This window comes from Schistocerca serialis, chromosome 1 (genome assembly GCF_023864345.2).
Source record: "Schistocerca serialis cubense isolate TAMUIC-IGC-003099 chromosome 1, iqSchSeri2.2, whole genome shotgun sequence".
Taxonomy (NCBI): domain Eukaryota; kingdom Metazoa; phylum Arthropoda; class Insecta; order Orthoptera; family Acrididae; genus Schistocerca; species Schistocerca serialis.
Genome location: NC_064638.1, coordinates 597,320,820 through 597,341,510, shown reverse-complemented (window position 1 = coordinate 597,341,510; position 20,691 = coordinate 597,320,820). Strand labels below are relative to the sequence as shown.

At 40.5% G+C, this 20,691-nt stretch overlaps 1 protein-coding gene across 1 annotated transcript in view; it reads right to left on the bottom strand.

Moving 5' to 3' along the window:
- Positions 1 to 14,288: 14,288 nt before the first annotated feature.
- The window catches only part of LOC126417731 (odorant receptor coreceptor-like), an 89,740-nt gene continuing 83,337 nt past the window's right edge, over positions 14,289 to 20,691 (bottom strand). Inside the window, exon 6 of the mRNA XM_050085144.1 lies at positions 14,289 to 14,368. Coding sequence (XP_049941101.1) covers positions 14,309 to 14,368 — 60 coding nt within the window. The 3' untranslated portion in view covers positions 14,289 to 14,308. The remainder of the gene's footprint in view (positions 14,369 to 20,691) is intronic.

Here is a 20,691-nt window from a genome sequence, read left to right as displayed (position 1 = left end):
GTGCACTAGTGGGCCTTCGGTGCCGAAAGCTCACCTCGATGATTTTTCGTTGAATGTTTCGCACGCTGACACTTGTTGACGTCCCAGCACTGAAATCTACAGCTGTTTGCCGAAGGGTTGTCTTTCTGTCACGTTGCACGATTGTCTTCAGTCGTCGTTGGTCCCGTCCTTACAGGATCTTGGCCGTGCGGTTAAAGGCGCTGCAGTCTGGAACCGCAAGACCGCTACGGTCGCAGGTTCGAATCCTGCGTCGGGCATGGATGTTTGTGATGTCTTTAGGTTAGTTAGGTTTAACTAGTTCTAAGTTCTAGGGGACTAATGACCTCAGCAGTTGAGTCCCATAGTGCTCAGAGCCATTTGAACCATTTGAACAGGATCTTTTTCCGGACGCAGCGGTGTCGGATATTTGATCTTTTAATATACTCCTCATATTCACTGTACACTTGTGATGTGGTCGTGCGGGAAAATCCCCACTTCATCGCTACCTCGAGGATGCTGTGTCCGATAACTAGTGCGCCGATTGTAACACGACGTTGAAACTCATTTAAGGCTTGATAACTTGCCATGGTAGCAGCAGTTACCAATCTAACAACGGCACCAGATACTTGTTGTCTTATACATAAGTTGCCGACCGCGGTGCCATTTTATGCCTCTGTACATGTCTGTATATCTTTACCTGTCTCTTTGGCGCTTCAGTGTATATCTGTAGGAAAAAAAAGTTGTTTAAATACTGATATTGTAAAAACAAATATTAGTCTGCATAAGGTAACTAGAATAATGTAAATGAATCAGAAGACTCAGAAACCAGAAAGTTTCTGCTAAAAAACAACGAATCAAGCTTCCTTTGCCAATTTCACTGACAACAATGGGGACATACTATATATTAAACGAGTTGACCACTTCTCGACAAGGAACAGTGCTATTCAGGGAAAAAATATGCAGTGGTCACTTTTCCCGCCATGGCCATTTACCATACTTCCCACTTCCAATCTTACTATTACCTGGTAACCTATATAAATTAGTGTGTTATATTAATTAATAACAGTAACTGAAATATGAGACAGGATTGCAGATGTTTACTAAATATATGTTAACTACTGATAATATTTTGTCAGCTCTTTAAATATTCACTATCATTACTCTGAAATTAGCTGGGAGAGAAGCTGAACACAGCAGCGGAAAATTCATTGTCTGTTCTGCAATAACATATAATCGTCCGTAATATTTCCGTTTTCTAATACTTGTCCATATGTATACAAACGCAATTACTTTCTTCTGTCTGTTGATCCAACCATATTCAGCTCTGTTGTGTTGTGATTTTCAATTCACAAGCATACGTAGAATATAAAATATTATCTGATTTGATCAAAACATGTCGCAAACGAGATGAAACAGGTGATTACTCAATAAAATGCAATTTACGTGGCTTCAAACGTCCGTTAAAACGGCAGTAAACACAATAAATTGTTATTATCCATTATGCTGCGGTCGTTTCTATCATAAGAGGTACATTTTTACAGGCAATGAAAAAACTACGGTATTAAAAATAAGCACTGTATGAAAATACGAACAATGTTAATTTCACAGCGGTCGAACAGTATTTATTTGATAAAGATGAAATTCGCTTATAGATGTATAGGAAGAGGCCGTGGCATCTGATATTCTGACTCATGACGCGCGATTTAATTAACCCTTTAAAGATACTGGTCTCAGATTATGTTATTAGTTTATTTCCTACAAGCAATCGATTCTAATGGTGTTGACACATTCACAATAGTTTCTCCGGCCCCTGTAGGCTACTATTTTTACGTTTCTGAGTTGATCGGCTTGAACTATAGCGAAGAAAAGAGCAATAGTGTCAATATTTACCGATGGCATATTAGGCACTCGTCTTCATTTCGTGTTCAGCTACCATTTGTCACATGTCAATTTACCTTCTGATATCTTCTGATACAAGCGATGGTAGGTTCAATCCATAGTAACATTTCCTACGTTTTAAAGTATAACATATATAGGGAGTCGTTTGTAAGAATATCTGCAGCTACTTTCCTTTGCACCGTACATGTTAGCAAGTAGAGTGCGCTAAGTTCTGATCCTAGTTACATTCAATTTTACTGATTAAATACTGTCACATTCTTCTTCTAATGAAGAATAAACATTGCAGATAACATTTTTTCACAAATTATCTCGAAAATGTTTGCCGCTGAGACAGTGTAACGTACTATCGCTGACATCACACATGAAAGATGACTTCTGAAAATGAGTAACATTATGAAAACAGTGTATTCACACACTTGAATGTAATAGGGATATCATTCACTCGTTTTTGGTTGGTTTTATAGTTAAAAGGATCATACAACGTTCGTGAATTTTTGTTTGGATCTAGAAAAATGACGTCTTGTAGGTGATATAGTTCCATGCAGATGAAGTTCTTGCTGATCAATTGAAACATCACACATGAAAGATGACTACTGAAAATGGGTAACATTATGAAAACAGTGTATTCACACACTTGAATGTAATAGGGATAACATTCACTCGTTTTTGGTTGGTTTTATAGTTAAAAGGATCATACAACGTTCGTGAATATTTGTTTAGATCTAGAAAAATGACGTCTTGTAGGTGATATAGTTCCATGCAGATGAAGTTCTTGCTGATCAATTGAAACATAATACTAAGGGCAGGATGACATACACAACCATACAATACCATTTTAAGCAAGCATCTGAACATCGATTCCAGGATTTCTGAAAAAATAATAATTTTTTTATATTTATTGATACCTTTTACAAACAATGTAGATACGTCGGCAGAAGTGTTTCGGATATAATGCATAGAGTTGCAGTCTGGCATGCAGCTAAAATAAAAAATTGATCATATGTCTTTGCTCGACTTTCTAAAGTCATACCTACCATAGAAAAAATGTCCCTTGCTACGCCAGTCATGAGTTACATTTGTCATTCTTGTTTGGAAGCACATACGTTTGTGAACGGTTATTTTCAACAATAAAGCACACGATCAGCAGAAATAGTACGAAAATCTCAGACGCACTTGTCGAGAACACTCTGAAAATAGCATCCTCTTAGACCGAACCTAACACTGATACATTACTTTCCCATATTCAAAGTCAAATGTCACATTAATTTTGTATAAAATTATTAATGAACTCACATGTATAAAACTTCAAATAAACTCTGTCTTGATTTTGTTGAATAAAGAATCATAATATATTCTAAATTACTTAAAAGAGTTAACTATACACCTCCGACCGTCGCCCCCTCCCACACCCTTTTTCTCCAGTAATTATTGTTAATGTTAAGTATATTACGTGTGGCTCACAACTACTGGTCATCTTCCAGTGTGCCCAGGTAAGCTAAGAGGATGGACGTTGTAAGGAGTGTGTAAGAACTCTCCGTTACATAAAACAATATATATCCAACTTAACTCACTTAACCCTATTCCTTGCATTGTATAAGCACTCAGATATCGATAGTAACAATCTGGGGGCGAAATATGAAAGCGCGATTATAAGCACTGTTGTGAGACGAGTTCTGTCTGCGAGAGTGGAAAAGTAGTGTCGGTCGAGAGCTCAGAGACAGAAGATGTGTCACGCTGCCAGCACGTTGGTGATAGCAAGGCTTACCACACTCAAAGCCTGATTTCATTTAAATAGCCAGGAGGGATTTAGATGACTTAACTGCGCTTGAAGATGGAATTCAAGGTAAAATTCGCAAGCATAGCGCAGAAGCAATGGCAGTGCTAGGCTCGTGAGTGTTATTCCGAGTTTGCAATAATCCCATGTTTTGCTTGTCAGTGAAAGAAGGCTCCGTATCCTCCAAATAATGATGATTATTCCCCACATCTAAACAATATGCTGTGGTTAGTATTTGGTAATGTAAATTTGAAATTTAAATAATTTGTCAATCTGACACTCAGTCATTAATGACACATTGTCATTATTAATAGTTGTTCGTGATTATTATGAAGTTTTAAATAGACTTAATTAATGAAATCCCTTCTCAAAAGTTATTTAGTAATTAACAGAACCCAAGCCAACTCCTTTTTATTAAATTCATTCTTAGTAACAATAAGCTTTAGCCGCTGCTGCTGCAGCTGCACAGCTCTCGACCGACACTACTACCGCCAGTCTCGCAGACAGACCCCGTCTCACAACACTGCTTAGAATCGCGCTCCCATGTTTCATCCTCAGATTGTTACCATCGATATCCGAGTGCTTACACAATGCAAAGAACTGCGTTAAGTTGGATATATTGTTTTATGTAACGGAGAGTTCTGACACACTCCTTACAACATCCCTGATCTAAACAGCTCCGAACTCAAGTCTGCCACCAGCACTGGAATGTGAAGCTTTAATAAAGCCAGCCACTCTTACTGTCGAAACGTTAGAAAAATCATCAACCAGACGTCTGCCCAAGTTGAACCCAAGATGGAACTAAGCAAACAATTTGTCAAAAATGGTTCAAATGGCTCTGAGCACTATGGGACTTAACATCTGATGTCATAAGTCCCCTAGAACTTAGAACTACTTAAACCTAACTAACCTAAGGACATCATACACATCGATGCCCGAGGCAGGATTCGAACCTGCGACCGTAGTGGTCGCCCGGTTCCAGATTGTAGCGCCTTGAACCGCTCGGCCACACCGGCCGGCAAACAGTTTGTCAAGAAACAAACCAGTCTGTGTACTACTTTTTACACCATTGACGTTACGAGAGGAACACAGACAGTTCAGCGTATTTATGGCGTATTTCTTGTTCCTAATTGAGATATGACTTAACGGTTCACTTCTCGCAGTAACTTTTCTGATTAACGTGTGTCAGCGGCTGGATAAATAGCGCGACCACTCCGTCGAAACAGCCAATGTACACAGTTCGTATTAGCCACATTACTGGAGTTTATCTGCCTCTGTCGTATGGTGAAAACGGTTTTACAAGTTATTTGGTGAGTGATTCATTATATCAAATTGAAGAGCGTTTGCAAATTCACAACGAATTCTGTACTTCCAGTGAGTCTCCAGTCCACAAACCTCACACCGTCACATGGCGTACCAGGTCTTCCAATGTAAGGTAAGCTCCAAGCACTTCATAACTGCCAGTACAATTAACACATGCATGCCCATACGACGTGAGGCGCAAAGTACATGTGCTGGGTGAACACCATGGCCTCTGACACAAGTTTGTCGATAGAAATGTTCCGTCCACAACGAAAAGTACAGTAAATTACATGGTTATCTGACTAAATTTTGTTGAAGTAAATGAAGTTGAACTGCAATGATTAATCACACAAAACCAGACTAACTACAAACCATCAGCGGAACCTCTTGCCACACAGACTAAGTATTTCTCAACAGGAAGACCCACATTAAGTATTTTGTTACATGGTTCAAGTTGGACGAAGACAATTATGGCTTTTCGTTACTGGTAAGGCTATCAGTCCTTCATATGTCAACTCTGTACTGAGCATAATCTCAAAACTGCAATAAGGAAAAAAGGGTCAATCACGGTCCGTTCGGAGCAAGATAGCGAACCAGTAACTTGACAGATCAGCGTTGCGTGCATATGACAACTACAATGGATGTAACTATCTTGTTCCCATGGATACTAATTATGTAGTACAGGTTTCCTATGAAATTCTATTACTCCACTGAACACATGCTCAAACATGGTTTGGTCAGTCTTTTCTACTTATGAATATGTCATGGTGATTCTTTCTGCATTTGAATTGATTAGAGCGAATTCCAGCCCAACATCAAAATTAAATCTTCGTCTACCTTAACTACCTGAATCATTTCTTTATCTCATCGAACATTTCTTCAATCTTATCATCATTTGCAGAGCTAGTTGAGCTTACCCACATTCCTAGTGTCTTGTACGCTTTTAAGCCCACTAGAAGTCCTGTTCCTCCTGCCACCAAACTTCACTAATTTCCACTCTATTTAGCTTCAACCTACCCATTTCGCTTTAAACATTTTCTAGCCTACCTGCCCTATTAAGGTATGTAACACTCACCCTCCAATCCGTAGAACGCCAGTTTTGTTTCTCATGATGACGACATCCTCGTGAGTAGTCCTCGACCAGACATCCTAATGGCGGACTATTAAACCTCCGACATATCCTACCCAAGAGGACGCAAGCATTCAGTAGGGGTGCATGCAGTCGAAAACAGCTATGGCGGTAGCTTTCCCTTGTTTTCAGACGTTCATAGTACCTGCACAGCAAATGCGTTTCGGTCGATGTTACAAGGTCAGATAAGTCATTAAGCCTGTTGCCTCTACCACTACTGAAAACTCTGCTGCCTCTCTTCAGGAGCCACATGCTTGTCTGGCCTCTCAACCGATACTCTCCATTGTGGCGTCACCTACGATATAGTTATTTGTCTCGCTGAGGCAAGCAAGCCAGTCCACCGAAGGCAAGTCCGTGGTTCATGGGAGGAGATAGTAGTTAGAAGAAGAGATAACTAAACTGCTGGGGATTTCATTGACTGCTAGAGCCAAGCTCAGTTTTAACGATTTCATCCAATGGCACTAGTATCAACACAGACAGTAAAAAAATGAAAAACCAAAAAATAATTAATGTAAAGTACTGAAAATTCGAAAATACATTTGTATGTGTTACATAACTGACTAACACAGGTCAATGTAAGTGCGATAAAAGCCATTGCAAATGTTGAACGATGGTACATTAATAATCGGTGTAACGGCAAGAATCTTGTACAGGTGCCTGATGTTAGTTTGTGGGATGGAGTAAGATGTCTCTTGCACTTGGTCTGTCAAAACGGAGCCGTCAATGCTGGTAGTGCATGACGTTAGAGTTGTCCGGTGATGTACCATATGTGTTCAACTGTAGACAGATACAGTATGCAGATCGAGCAGGCCAAGACCACACTACGACATTCTGTAGAGCATGTTGGCTACGACAGCGGTATGTGAGCGAGCATTACCCTGTTGGGACCGATGACCTTTGCAGTCTGGTCCCTTCAACCCCACAAACCAACCAACCATTACCCTGTTGGAAAAAAAACCCGCCTGGAATGTTGTTCATGAATGGCAGCACAACAGGTCGAATTACCAGCTTGACGTACAAATTTGCAGTTATAGTGCGTAGGGTAACAACGAGAGTGCTCCTATTGCCATACGAAATCGCACCCCAGACCACACCACAACTCTAAGTACAGATACAGGGTGCCTGGAACGCAGACAGGTTGGTAGCAGGCCCTCACCTGGCCTCCTTCTGTCCTCCAAACGGCTGTCACTTGCACAGAGGCAGAACCAGCTTTCATCAGGAAACACAACACACCTCTACTCTGACCAAAAGCCCTCGCCCCCTCCTCCCTCCTCCAGCGAGCTCCGCTTAACGCTGCTGATGTCGCAAATGGCGATGGTCTGGAGGTCAGTGAAATGCCCGCTACAGGGCGTCTGGCTTGGGGCTGTCCTTCAAGCAAACAATTTGTAACAGTTAGATGTGTCACTGTGGTGCCATAGATTGCTGCTGCAAATGCAGTACGATGCGCCAGAGCCATACGCCGAACACTGTGGTCTTCCCTCTCGGTGTAGTGCCGCGTGACCATACATAGCATAGTCGTCTTGCAACCTTACTTTCTGGTGACCACCGCTGTCAGCAATCATGTATAGTGGCTTACCTTCCTGCCACGTCTTTCTGCGATATCACACAAGTAGCATCCAGCTTTTCGTAGCCCTATTACATGACTCGTTCAAACTCAGTGAAGAGTTGATAATGCTGCTTTTGCCGTCTTAAAGGCATTCTTGCCTAACATCAACTCACCATTTCCAGTCTCTAAGGCAACTGACGCCCACTATCGTTACGACGTGCTTTAAGGCAAACCTGATTTGTGTCCGCATAGTGGCGCTACTAGTGCAACAATAACAATAACGAGAATGGTGCGAAATTGGAATAGATGTTATCTCCCAGATGTAGAAACACGCCTACCAACTTTCTTTCATGTCGCACAACTCTTTCTTGGTGGTGTGATTCTTTTTCGTCAGTGTATTTCACTCATGTTTCCAGTGATATAAGATTTAAACTGGTGCAATACTCCTAGGTTTTCCTTCAGAAAGGAACATTTGAAAACGGAGCTAAGCATTCCTGCTCCTCAGTTTCAGTTCCCGTCTCGTCCGTGAGTGACTGGACATTATATTTGGTGTCACTAACAGCCTTTAGACACGACTAGAATTTCTTTGAGTTTTGTGAGAGATGTTTTGACAGTATTCTAGTTCGGTAGTCACTGAAGACCTCACGCATCACTCTCATGACAGCCAAACGCGTTTCGTTCAGTATCTATCTATCTATTTATCTATCTATTTGTCTATCTATAGCTCTATGCTTTGTTTTACGCCTGTTCTGCGGTAGCGTCTTTTTTTGTTGAAGTTCCTTCACATTGTAAGTCATGGAGTGTCTCTCCCCTCATGAACTGTTCTACCGTATATACATCTATCCACTACATAGTCAACCGTTCTTTTAAACTTGAGCAAAAGTTCCTCCACATATTGATATCCTTAGCTAAATGTTTCAAGTTCGCCATTGAGATAGGACACAACTTCTTAGTTGTGTGAACATATGAATCTTTCAAATTGATTTAGTTGTCAATTGTTCACTGGTAATCATTGTTGTTACAACTGCCTCAATGTCACTGATACCAATTTTGATGTGGACGTCCTCAAATAGGTCGCAACTGTTTGATGTTGCCAGTAGAGCAAATACATTAGTTTTAGCAGATATAAAATATATTAGATATGACATTAGATACTAGATATTAGACATCAGGAGGTTAGTCTGGTGGTGGACAGACAATGAATCTTGCCAAAACAATCCCTCATATAGATCCAGCTTTTGTCTAGATGGATAAGAGTTTCCTGTTTATTACGATAAATACATCAACTTCACTTCCTATTAGTCTATTATTTCCGTGTACGGTTCAGTTTCCCCAAAAAAATCACATTGTTGTTAACTTCACATTGAACTAGCTTTCTGTTCCTATTATTATGTGAGCTTCACCGCCTTTTAGGATCATTTCAATCTTAGCACTTTGTTGCGCATGATCCAGAAGTTAAACACTTGCGCTCTTTGGACCTAACACTGATACTTCTGTGTCTTCTAAAGCTGTCGTTATCTGGACTGGATGGAGAATCATCTAACCTGACATATTACTTCTATACAGCTGTCGACGCAAAGACCTTTGATCTTCTATACATTTGTGTAATAGGAGAAAAAAAAAAGGTTGGCACAACGTGAAACTGCTGGCCGGAGTGGCCAAACGGTTCTAGGCGCTTCAGTCTGGAAACGCGCTGCTGCTACGGTCGCAGGTTCGAATCCTGCCTCGGGCATGGATGTGTGTGGTCTCCTTAGGTTAGTTAGGTTTGAGTAGTTCTTAGTCTAGGGGACTGATGACCTCAGAAGTGAAGTCCAATAGTGCTCAGAGCCATTTCCATTTAAACCATCTTTTTTTTTTTTTGAACGGCGTGAAATTCATTTGTAAATCATCCCATGGACACAAACCTTGGTAACCAATCGAATCGTCATGACTTACGTATGATACACCTTCCAAGCAACATAAAAAGTTTTATTACTACAAAAGGACAGAGGACAGCTTTTTTCACCAAAGCAGTTCTAGAGGCAGCCCAAAATTTTCGATTGGACACATTTATCTTTTGTAAGTTATTTAATAAATAAATATGTCACTCAAGAAATATCAGTATCTTAATCATTGGATAATATAATACAGTGGTTTCCCTATTTGTAGATAACACGAATAGTGGAAGTCAGATATCATGCAAAAACATTCAAGTTGTGTCTCCAGTCAGTCAATGGGTGCATGCCTTATTGCTGGAGATGCCCCCCTTGACTCTTTGCTTTCTAGTAAATGATATAGGCTCCCACCCGCACCGAAGTACATCTAATATGCTTCATGGGACTTTCAATATGCAGATTGGTTAATAACGTCACTGAAGTACTTTGAAAGGTTGATTGATACGTCTACTGATGGTTTGATACAATTAACGCATTTATTCACGTATAACATTATCCCAAAATTTACTCTGAAAAACTAAACGGTTTTTAACTTAATCCTTTCACCATTTCCTTTTGTTCTTTCTGCCGCATCGTATTTACGCTGCTACATTTCTTGAAACTTCGCTAGTGTAGTGACATAGGTGGAAGTCAACAAACTCTTGCAGTTTTTGCTTAATTTCTGCCGAGATGTTTTTGATATAATTCTGAACAAGGGACATATTTAATCTATATGAAACTTCAGTTCATACAGGTGCAATACCTTCACTGACAAGCCTCGACTCCGACGTCTTCAGTATCATTACTAGTTTTAGAGATGAGACATATTATGCGAAGATATACACAGCTCACATTAAGAACAACTGAAAAGGCAACTTTATTAAAAATTTTATGTGTAGTATCGAATTTATTTCTCAAAGTTGTCTGCTCTTAAATTGTTCCCATCTCACGTTATGCAAAGTAGTATTTGGACTTCCTTTACTATAATGTACATATTTTGGATTAGCAATAATAGAACCCACGTTTCAGCAGGCACGATATTGAAAGTACCAGTATTACCCACACTCTTCATTGACTACAAACTTTCGTCTTTCAGATGTGGTGAAACAACTATTCTACTTTTGGCAGACATGCATCAGCGCATGGATGGATGTAAGTGTAAAAATCTCTCTAATTTCAATTAATGGAACGCTAAAAGTTTTGGAGATATTTTTTAATAATATTCTGTAGTTAATCATTGTTCCCAGTTGCATGATGGACCCATTCTACATTTGCTGCGAAAGGTTACATGCTGCCCACACGAGTGCTGGATGAAACGTTCATAAAAAACAGGTAACAATGTATTGTTTTTACTCCTGGTATTAAATTACAATGATAAAGTGAATATAGTGGAATTAAGCAACTGCTGACTGACGAGGGAATGATGGCAAGAGGAAAAATAGTTTTTTAAAAATGTATGTGTAAAAGTCTGTGGCATGTTACGCCTGACAGAATGTCCTAGACGCCATGGAGCTTCGTGTCCAGGTCGTCGAGTACTCGGAACTGATGTGGATGCGAAGGAACTGCGGAACCATTCCCAAAGGAAAGGGGCACTACTTCAACAACCAGCCATTGTTTTATGAAAAATAGATACTAATGTGGCAACGAAAAATAGTCGTTACATTGCTTTTATTCTGGACTGGCGTTCTTAAGGTTACGCCACGTCCGGACTATTGCAGTTATTACTGATTAAAAATCGAACTGGTAGGCAGTTTAGTTGTACGACTTTCATTGTCTGTCATGTATTTAACAGGAAATTTTACGTTTCGCTGTCAGTGGTCAGTGGTTTGATTCAAAGAAAGAAATGGAATGTGAATAAGCTCCTTTTATTTTCGCTAATTATTTGCCTAAAGCGCACATTTCAGATAGACGTGCGACACTAAAAGGCATAATTACTCCATGGACTTGTCAGTTCAATCACAGAATATCATAATTATACAGCTGCGAGACTCACAGATGTGGAAGTTGTTACTATGTGACACTAGCGCTCCTAGCGGTAAGAAACTAACCCGTAACGCTAATGTTCTGTTTGAATTATTTTTGCACGTAATCAACAATCTAGCATTACATGTTTGCCTTCCAAGTGTTAATATGTTATGACAAGACATGAATGACTGTGGAATAAATGTAAAAATATTCAAATTTGACTGGTTAACTGACAACTACAAATTATTCATGAAGAAATTCTTTCGAATATATGTATAATTGCAACTTACTCACTGAAAGCAAAGGAATATAAACACATATTTCGTGACTGAGAAGCATCTATTTCTGTTACATCATTATGACAAATGGTTCAATTGGCTCTGAGCACTACGGGGCTTCACTTCTGAAGTCATCAGTCCCCTAGAACTTAGAACTACTTAAACCTAACAAATCTAAAGACATCACACACATCCATGCCCGAGGCAGGATTCGAACCTGCGACCATTGAGTCATTATGACAGACACTTCCCTTGACACATAACAGTTTTGTATGAAGTCTAGTGATTAGCGCATTATTACACTTCATTCAACTTTCTAGTCCGTGAATATATTTTATAAATTGTATACAAATTACTTTTGCTTCAAGAACAATTGTGTTGAAGATTCTTGCCGTCTGTGGATCAGAAGTAGCAAGAATTGTGGAACCGGTTTTTTCCGCGTTTTCTTTGCATTTGACGTTTTATTATCACTCATGCGTGGTTTTCCCTACAGCTGGGTCGTTGTGGCTTATTTGATACACTAAACAATGTAGATATTGCATTCATTCCAAGTTTTTTACTTTCCACATTTACTATTTTTAATATAAGAGTAGGGAAAAAAACTTCATGCTGTTGAGTTAATATGCAGTCAACTTGAGAAACTTTGTAGCAATTTATCCATTTTTTGGAATTACTGGGCACAAGATATTTACATATCACAACGAACACTGTAACATTTTCGTCTGCATTTATCGAGTGCTTGGAAATGAGAAAATATATGCTAATTATGCCTTTTGGAGTATAATGTCAGTTTTAAACTGGTACAAAGTTACACTGTCATTCTACTTACCTTATACCAGTCTTAAAAACATAGTATTTTTCTTGTATGTAATGCTCTGGGTAAGTGTGGACCTTGCCTAAAGGAAATGAAGTGTTACTAAGAAGTAAGAACAAACAGTGTTACTTCAGTGTTGCATGTTTAGTTATTGAACTGGCATCCTTCAGTTTAAAACAGTAATCAGAAACTCTTTCTAGCCAAAGTAATTAAAGAACAGTCATAAACGTATTAGGTTATAGGAAGGTAGAAACACATTTGAAATAGTAACTACAAATCACAGAGGTACCGATAAAACTTACTTTTAGTAAAAAGCAGTGCGAATAGGTGGAGCACCATTCATTTGTGAGTGGTAATAAGTTATCCTGATAGAATGGAAGAGGTCTTTCTTCAAAAGGTCAGTCTTCTGCTGCTTATTAGTAACTTTCTGTTCTTAAAAGAAGTGTTACTTCAGAAAATATCCCTATGTTAGAAGATAATAAATTGTCCTGTAATATACTGTTCAGAACCTCCCACAGTCTTTAGGAAACTAGAGAGTCAAATATTGTGTCAACTTTTAGTAACTAAATTTTTATGGCACTAAATATGCTCCCAATTGTAAAGATAGTTTATCGGCACTCACTCGATATTGTACTCTGAAGTGTAGCTTTTCGGCCGCTTAGAGCGCTGCTGTTGCTGTGTACAACAAAAATTTGCAGGAGTGTCATTACTATACAGAGTGTATCGCAGTTAATGGAGTAAACGCGTACAGTTGAAAGTACACGATACTAGAAGCAGAAAAGTGTCAGTAAACATAGGGTCGGAAATGCATACTTTTAGAGCTACGAGCAATTTTTCATCTTCGAAACTGTGAAGCAAATCTCTTCTACTGCAAGCTCTTTGCTTCCCATATTTTGGGAAATGGTAATGTGGACCAAAACAAGAAAAAATGCCCAGTAAACATGAGCTTTAAAATGCATACCTTAAGAGCTATGAGCATGTGCTCATCTTCGCTACTTGAAAACACATCTCTTCTAATGAACAATTGTTCATAACTTTTAAGGTATGCATTTTGGAGCAAATTTTTACTGGACATGCAGTAGAGAGATTTGCTTCACAGTATCAAAGACGAAAAATTGCTCGTATCTATTAAGGTATGCATTTTCGATCCTATGTTTACTGAGACTTTTACTTTCAACTGTATGCGTTTGCACCATGAATTATGATACATCTTGTATATGTTAGAGAGTGATTCAATTCAGTTGTAATAGCAGTGAAAATTTATTGAGGAATCAGGCCCTGATCTAGAGCGCTAGTTATGATCCGTAAGGAGGTCAAACATCTTGAAGGATTTTTACTTACAGCCTTTATAACAGTGGTACATCTAAGCCAGATTATTAAAAGAGAGACGAACTTGCATTTATATTGAACAGGGGCGCTCGGGATTTCAGGTAATCTAATAAACCATCAATTAAAACACTCCTCCTTCAAGAAAGAGAACTTCCACAGCTGACATTGTCATAACAATGCTATTTTATACATGATGTATTTTCTATATTTCATACTCTTACAAATCACAACAAAAAATAAATTGTGCTAAGCTATATTTTAAGTGCAAACACAAATAAATTTCCTTGTTTTGCAAGAATTACGTATGTGCATCCCTGGTAAATTTCCAGATGAAGTAAAACCATCCACGAACTGTTACATCGCTACCAGCGTCGTTCAACTCATTTTGTGCTATTCAGGCGATACAACATGTTGAATAAGGTATATGCGCCGTTCAGCACCTGTAGACATAATGAACAAAACTGATGTTATTGTGCTTCTTAATACACTCTGTGCTATATACTAACGTATTTCAAATGAGAACGTGACGTTCAATAATAACTGATTTATGCACATGAAAACAAATTACTCGCTGTTGATGAGTGTTGTAATCAATGGACTGGTACCTTTTATTCAGTGTATTTGCTTGTCGGCCAGACGAAATATTAATTTAATCCAGCTTGTTAACAAAAAAAAAAAAAAAAAATCACAGAATATCCCACATGCAGTGAAAGTGATAGTTGTGGCAAATGGCGATGGACAAAAGACAACCCATTTGTAGGCTAATGACCGAAAGCATTTTTTTATGGATTAGAAAGCTGGCAAGCTATTGTTAATGATAATCAGATTACATGCTTGAAAAACAGGTAAACAAGATATACAAGAAATTCTTTAACAACGTTTGGTGCCAGTTTCTTCACAACAAAAGAAAGCAAACGTCTCAGTAAACATACTTCCAAAAGTATTTAATTTTTGAATTGTTGATTGAATTCTACCTCGAACAATTAGGGAGTAAAACAGAAATAAGGTTTACAGCCACTAACCAAAGCATATTTTGGTAGGTTATAAAAGAAAATCATCGATATAACTGCAAACTCCACTGCAATCATTGTCCTGTTTGAAAATTTGGCAACATTTGAGAAAGATGGAATAGTACATTTTTGCAACCATAAAAACAGAGTAGGCAAACTTTTCTAGCAGTTCAAAATTAATGTGTGGCCTGGAACAGTAAGTGTCCAGTAGTTCGGTACACACTCTCAGTACATCCTATATGTGCCGTCTAAAAAGGTTCATTCATAACACTATAAACCATTTTTTTCTTAGTAATAAAATCTTTGTTCTAATTATTATTTTCTTAAAACAGGTACAATCATATCAATATAAAATTGACGTAAGTACAAGTATTCTCGAAAAAATCTTTTACCCTACTCACATTTGGTTGGACAGTGATACCACTGGTAAAGCAGACACTGTTTGTGGTACCCCGAGAAACAGTTCTTATTATTGCTCCAACACCAATTCAGTGGCTGAAACATTTCGAATGGTAAGAGTGTCTTACTGTGCTACAGAATACACGCCTTTTAGATGATCCCTTTGCATAAATACTGAGTAGTCAGAAACAGTCTGAAGAGCTTGTATGGGCGATGCCGGGGAGATTGTGCTGAGAAATAACTATTAAGGAAAAAATCGATAATTTGCGGCATTTCTGAGCTATTTTGCATTTACGGTAGCCAATCAGGTCGTAATGTGCTCCAAAATTCAAGAACTTGCTTGTGCTAAAATGCGATAACGCACAGACATCTGTGGATCCGTGAGTTACCACTTCTTTAAATGCTCATTATGAGTCACAATTTGCCACTTTCGGAAGTCATAAATTTTAGTTAGGAAACCAAACGAAAAACAGGTTGGGCGACACTGTCTCCGGCAGGGCTCTTGATATTGTGTACACTACGACCTGACTGGCTAACTCCAGACTTTAAATCGGAAATGGCGCAATGTATCGAATTATTTGTTAACAGTTATATCTCAGTAGATCCCACCCTGCAACAACCTTAAAAGACTTTCAGAACACTTCATTTAAAGGTTTAGGTGTTAGAACATATGGTTAGTATGGTTAGAATACAGTGATGCTCCCACAAACTTTACATTAATAGCTATTCTAAATTCCTTCTAGGTCATTCTACTGTAAGGGTTTTAAAGTATAACAGAACTTGGTAGAGAGGTGGAGCCCAGAGCAGTAACCAGATCAGAGCCATAGAGAGGAAGCACTGATCACTGAACCGTGCGATCAGCAAAAGCAACTACCCATGCCATCAGACCAGCTTTCAAGTAAGTTTCTACAGGACGACCTACAGACGCTTATGACTGCTTCTGTCATTGCCTGTGTTCCAGAGTGTTGGGCGTTACACACCGACACAGCCACCAATGCAAAGTCAGCAGAGAGCATCAGCTATTAATCCTGATAAAGCCAAGCCGTCGTTATTCGGTCAGTTGGACAAGAAACACGGCCGACTCTGTTAGCCGCAGCTTTCGAGTGCCGTTAAGTACAGTCAAGTTGAGGACAAACACCTTGAACGACTAGACATAGGACAGACCGGTAAAATGTGCCTGCGGGTCTTGTTGTTGCTATAAACCGGAGGTAATGGATCAGTGTGACTTGAGCAGATGCGCAGAATGCCTCGCGGAAGTATAAGCGAATCGTACCGTGAAATTGGAATTTTGTTGGAAGTACTATGGGACCAAACTGTTGAGGTCATCGGTTCCAAGGCTTCCGCACTACTTAATCAAACTTAAACCAACTTATGCTAAGGACAACACACACACCCGTCCCCCAGGGCGACTCGAACCTCCGACGTGGGGAGCCGCTACGGTCACATGCTCGAATCCTGCTTCAGGCATGGATGTGTGTGATGTCCTTAGGTTAGTTAGGTTTAAATTGTTCTAAGTTCTAGTGGATTGATGACCTCAGAAGTTAAGTCCCACAGTGCTCAGAGCCATTTTTTGAGAAAATGTGATGCATCCATCCGGAAAACTGCTGCTCGTGTATGGCGAAGTGCTTCGGCAGTGCAACGACTGTGTGAAGAATGGTTCACCTAAGGCCGCAGAGCACGACGAAATGGGTAGGGTCGCATGACGCAGACCAACCCTCCGAGAAAATCGACAACTCATCCGAATGGCATTGCAGGACAGACCTGCGTCCGCCTAGTCTCTGGCGCAACAGTGGACGAGTTTAGCACATTGTACATTAAGAGAGATGACAGTCTGTTGCCGTTTACTGCGGCAGGGTTTCTTGTGCGTCGTCCACTTCTCTGCCTACCGTTGACGAATATGTAGAAACATGCTAGACGGCAATGATGTGTGGAGCGAGATCACTGGCGACAGGAATGGCATCAGATAGTGTTTCCAGACGAATCCAGGTTCTTTTCTTTTTTTCATTCTTGGGGCCTTTGTCCCACGCCATTGTGGGGTCGGCTGTGTTCCTGTTGATTTGGCTGTGTTAGTTGCAGAGGGCGGCCGGATGCCCTTCCTGCCACCACCCCGAACCCCCCAGGATGGAATTAGTGTACCCCAGCTGTCTGCGTCTAGTGTAAGCCATGGAAGGGTGGGAACGTTTTTTTCAAATGTCTGCAAGTCGTATAACTGAGGTGGAAGGTGGGGTCCAGCCCAATATTCACCTAGCGAGATATGGAAAACCGCCTGAAAACCACATCCAGACTGGCCGGCATACCGGCCCCCAGATCGAAACTGTGAGGCGGATTAACGAGGAGTGCCTACCCGAGTCCAAGAAGCAGCGCACTAGCGCTCTCGGCTACCCTGGCGGGTGGACGATTCCGGGTTTGAAAATGATGGTCGGATTTTGGTTAGCCACATACTTGGGGACGGCGTAACAGTGACTGCATTGGCACAAAACATACAGTGCCACCTCAAGGCCTTGTAGTAGTACTATGATATTCTGCCTTACGGCAAGTCTTCTCATAGGTTAAGCCTCTTCCACTTTTGTCTGTTCATAGCCAGTCTTTTCATTTCTGAATATTTGCCTCCTTTGATATCGTCCAGCATCTAATATCTTCTTTTTCCTCTTCCCCCATTTCCTTCCACCACTTCTTCTATTCCTTCCTTCAATAAACAGTCCCTCCTCATACAATGTTCAATCCAGTTCCGTTTTCTCTTTCTGATTACTTCCAGCATGTTTCTTTCTTCTTAACACTTCTTCATTCCTTACTCGGTCTTCCCATTTCACTTTTTCTATTCTTCTTCATATCCAAATCTCTAGTGCCTCCAGTCTTCTTTCATCTTCCTTCCTCAATGTTCAGGTCTCCGCACCATATAGTGCAACGCACTAGATGTAACATTTGGCAAGTATTTTCCTCAGATCTTTGGTCCACAAAGTAATTTCCGTTTCCTCTAGAATCCTTCTTTTGTTATTGCAATTCTTTTCGTAATTTCTGTTGAGCAATACATATAAACCATTATAACACTTCCCAAGTAATTGAAGTTATTCACTTGCTCTATTTCCTCTCCCCATATTTTCATACGACATTTTCTCCCCTTTCCTCCAATTACCATGCTTTTCGTTTTCTTCTTGTTAATCTTCACTCCATATTCTTCTAATTTTGTTTTCAGATCATCTAACATTTGTTCCATCTCTGTTGCACTCTCTTCCATCACAATCATGTCGCTTGCGTATCTTATACACTTCTCTCTCCGACCCCCTACATAAAGGAGACGTTCTTTCGTCAAAACTTTCACTAATAATTTTCTCCAGATATATATTTAAAGTGTTGGTGATAAACAACAACCTTGTCTTACACCTCTTCCCAGTTCAATTTCTTCAATCATCACACTTCCTATTCTTACTCTTGCTCTCTGGTTCAAGTATAAATTTCTAATTAGCCTTCTATCCCTCCAGTCAGCTCCATGTTTCCTTAGGAGTTCCATCAGTTTGTCCGGCCTTATAGTATGGGGTGCTCTTTGATACAACCAAAAATCACAATTTGTGCGTGTCCAGGGCACTGTGATCAGTATGACCTTCGTGAAATGGCATCCTGCGACTCACAGTCACACTCGTTCTGTACACCATTCTAGACGCAATTTTTCAGCAAGACGATGTACGACCACATGTTGCTGCACGAACACGTGCCTTATAGTGTCACAGAATGTCAGCATTTTGTACTGAGCCGCCAGATCACCAGTCTTATCGCCAATCGAAAACCTGTAGGATATGGTGAAACGACAGGTGCAGCGCAGTCACACGGTGCCAATCACAACAGTATAACTTTGAAACCAGGTGAATGCAACACAGTGGGCTGTACTATAGGACACCATTGGCGCCTTACACACATCGATGCCATCATGCATGGAACAAGTTATCAGGGCCAATGATGGAACCTATGACTATTAGGCAACACGACACATGCTGACCGAGGTGACTGAAATGTTAACCATTTGTGCAAAACGTACTAATGTACATATCCTGTGAATATGATCGTTCTATATCTAGTCGATCAAGGTGTTTTGTGGACCACTTGCCAAAGCTGCGGACGCCAGTTGCTTCTCAGTGCTTCCCAGCCATTGGTTCAGAACTTGACAGCGGATAACGCCACAATCTGTCGCAATGGAGAAGACGCATCGCGGCAACGACAGTGCTTGGCCGCCACTTTCGACTCAACGTGGTGTGCCAATGACACTGCCGGCCAGGTGGCCGAGCGGTTCTAGGCGCTACAGTCTGGAACCGCGTGACCGCTGCGGTCGCAGGTTCGAATCCTGCCTCGGGCATGGATGTGTGTGATGTCCTTAGGTTAGTTAGGTGTAAGTAGTTCTAAGTTCTAGGGGTCTGATGACCTCAGAAGTTAAGTCCCATAGTGCTCAAAGCCATTTGAACCATTTTTTTTTTTGCCGATGACACTGTAAGATGGCAAGAACTATGCCCCTTACATGAAGTCATTAAAGATCACCTAACTCACGTTGAGCGAACAGTAGGGCTGAACAAAATGACTGACAAGGCACAATGCATCTTGTAGAGGGTATAGTATGGATGTAGTGGAATAATTAATGTCGGGTGATGGTTTTAAAGTAATTCATACGACATGAAAACTTTGTGGAAACAAGTCGATTTACTGGACGCTAGTTTACCCCAAGGAAGTATTTAGAATTGACTGTGGCCAGATGGGGAACAGTGAAGGGAAGCGACAATAGGCAGGTCAGGGCGGCTCAAGCTCTGAGAAAGCGGCAATGCGGCACGGCCTCCAGCCGCCTTAAGATGAGTGACAGCATGGGTGGTTAACCCCGACCCCATGCTGATGTACCGGGAAACAGATGGAGAACTTTATGCCTGTTGATAAATGTCCGTCATCCTGTTTTCTGTGAAACATGCGAGAAAGCCACGCAAAGCCACGGTGGAGCGGTCAACAGAGGTCAAAATATGCGTGTTCGTGACTATAGCAACTTCACGGTGAATTCACGGTCCGCAGAGCCTGAAGTAAATCAGGTGAAGAGCGACAGCATGAAATACACCGGCCTCTGATGGGAACGTAGGACCAAGGAATTGGAAGTACTCTCCTGGGAGTCAGAATTCCGGAAAACTTGGTGTCTGTGCAGACACTAACCTTCATGGGTGGCCTGGGAGGAGCTATATAGCAGAAGTTGAGAAGAAGGGAAATTTTGTGGGAATTTGTTCACTTCCCAGAGCAGGTATTGGTCAACACTGGGAAGCGACGCATAATTAACGCGACTTGCGCTGCAATTGGCGTAAGTGATTTTGCTGGAGGGGAAACCGAGGCGAAGA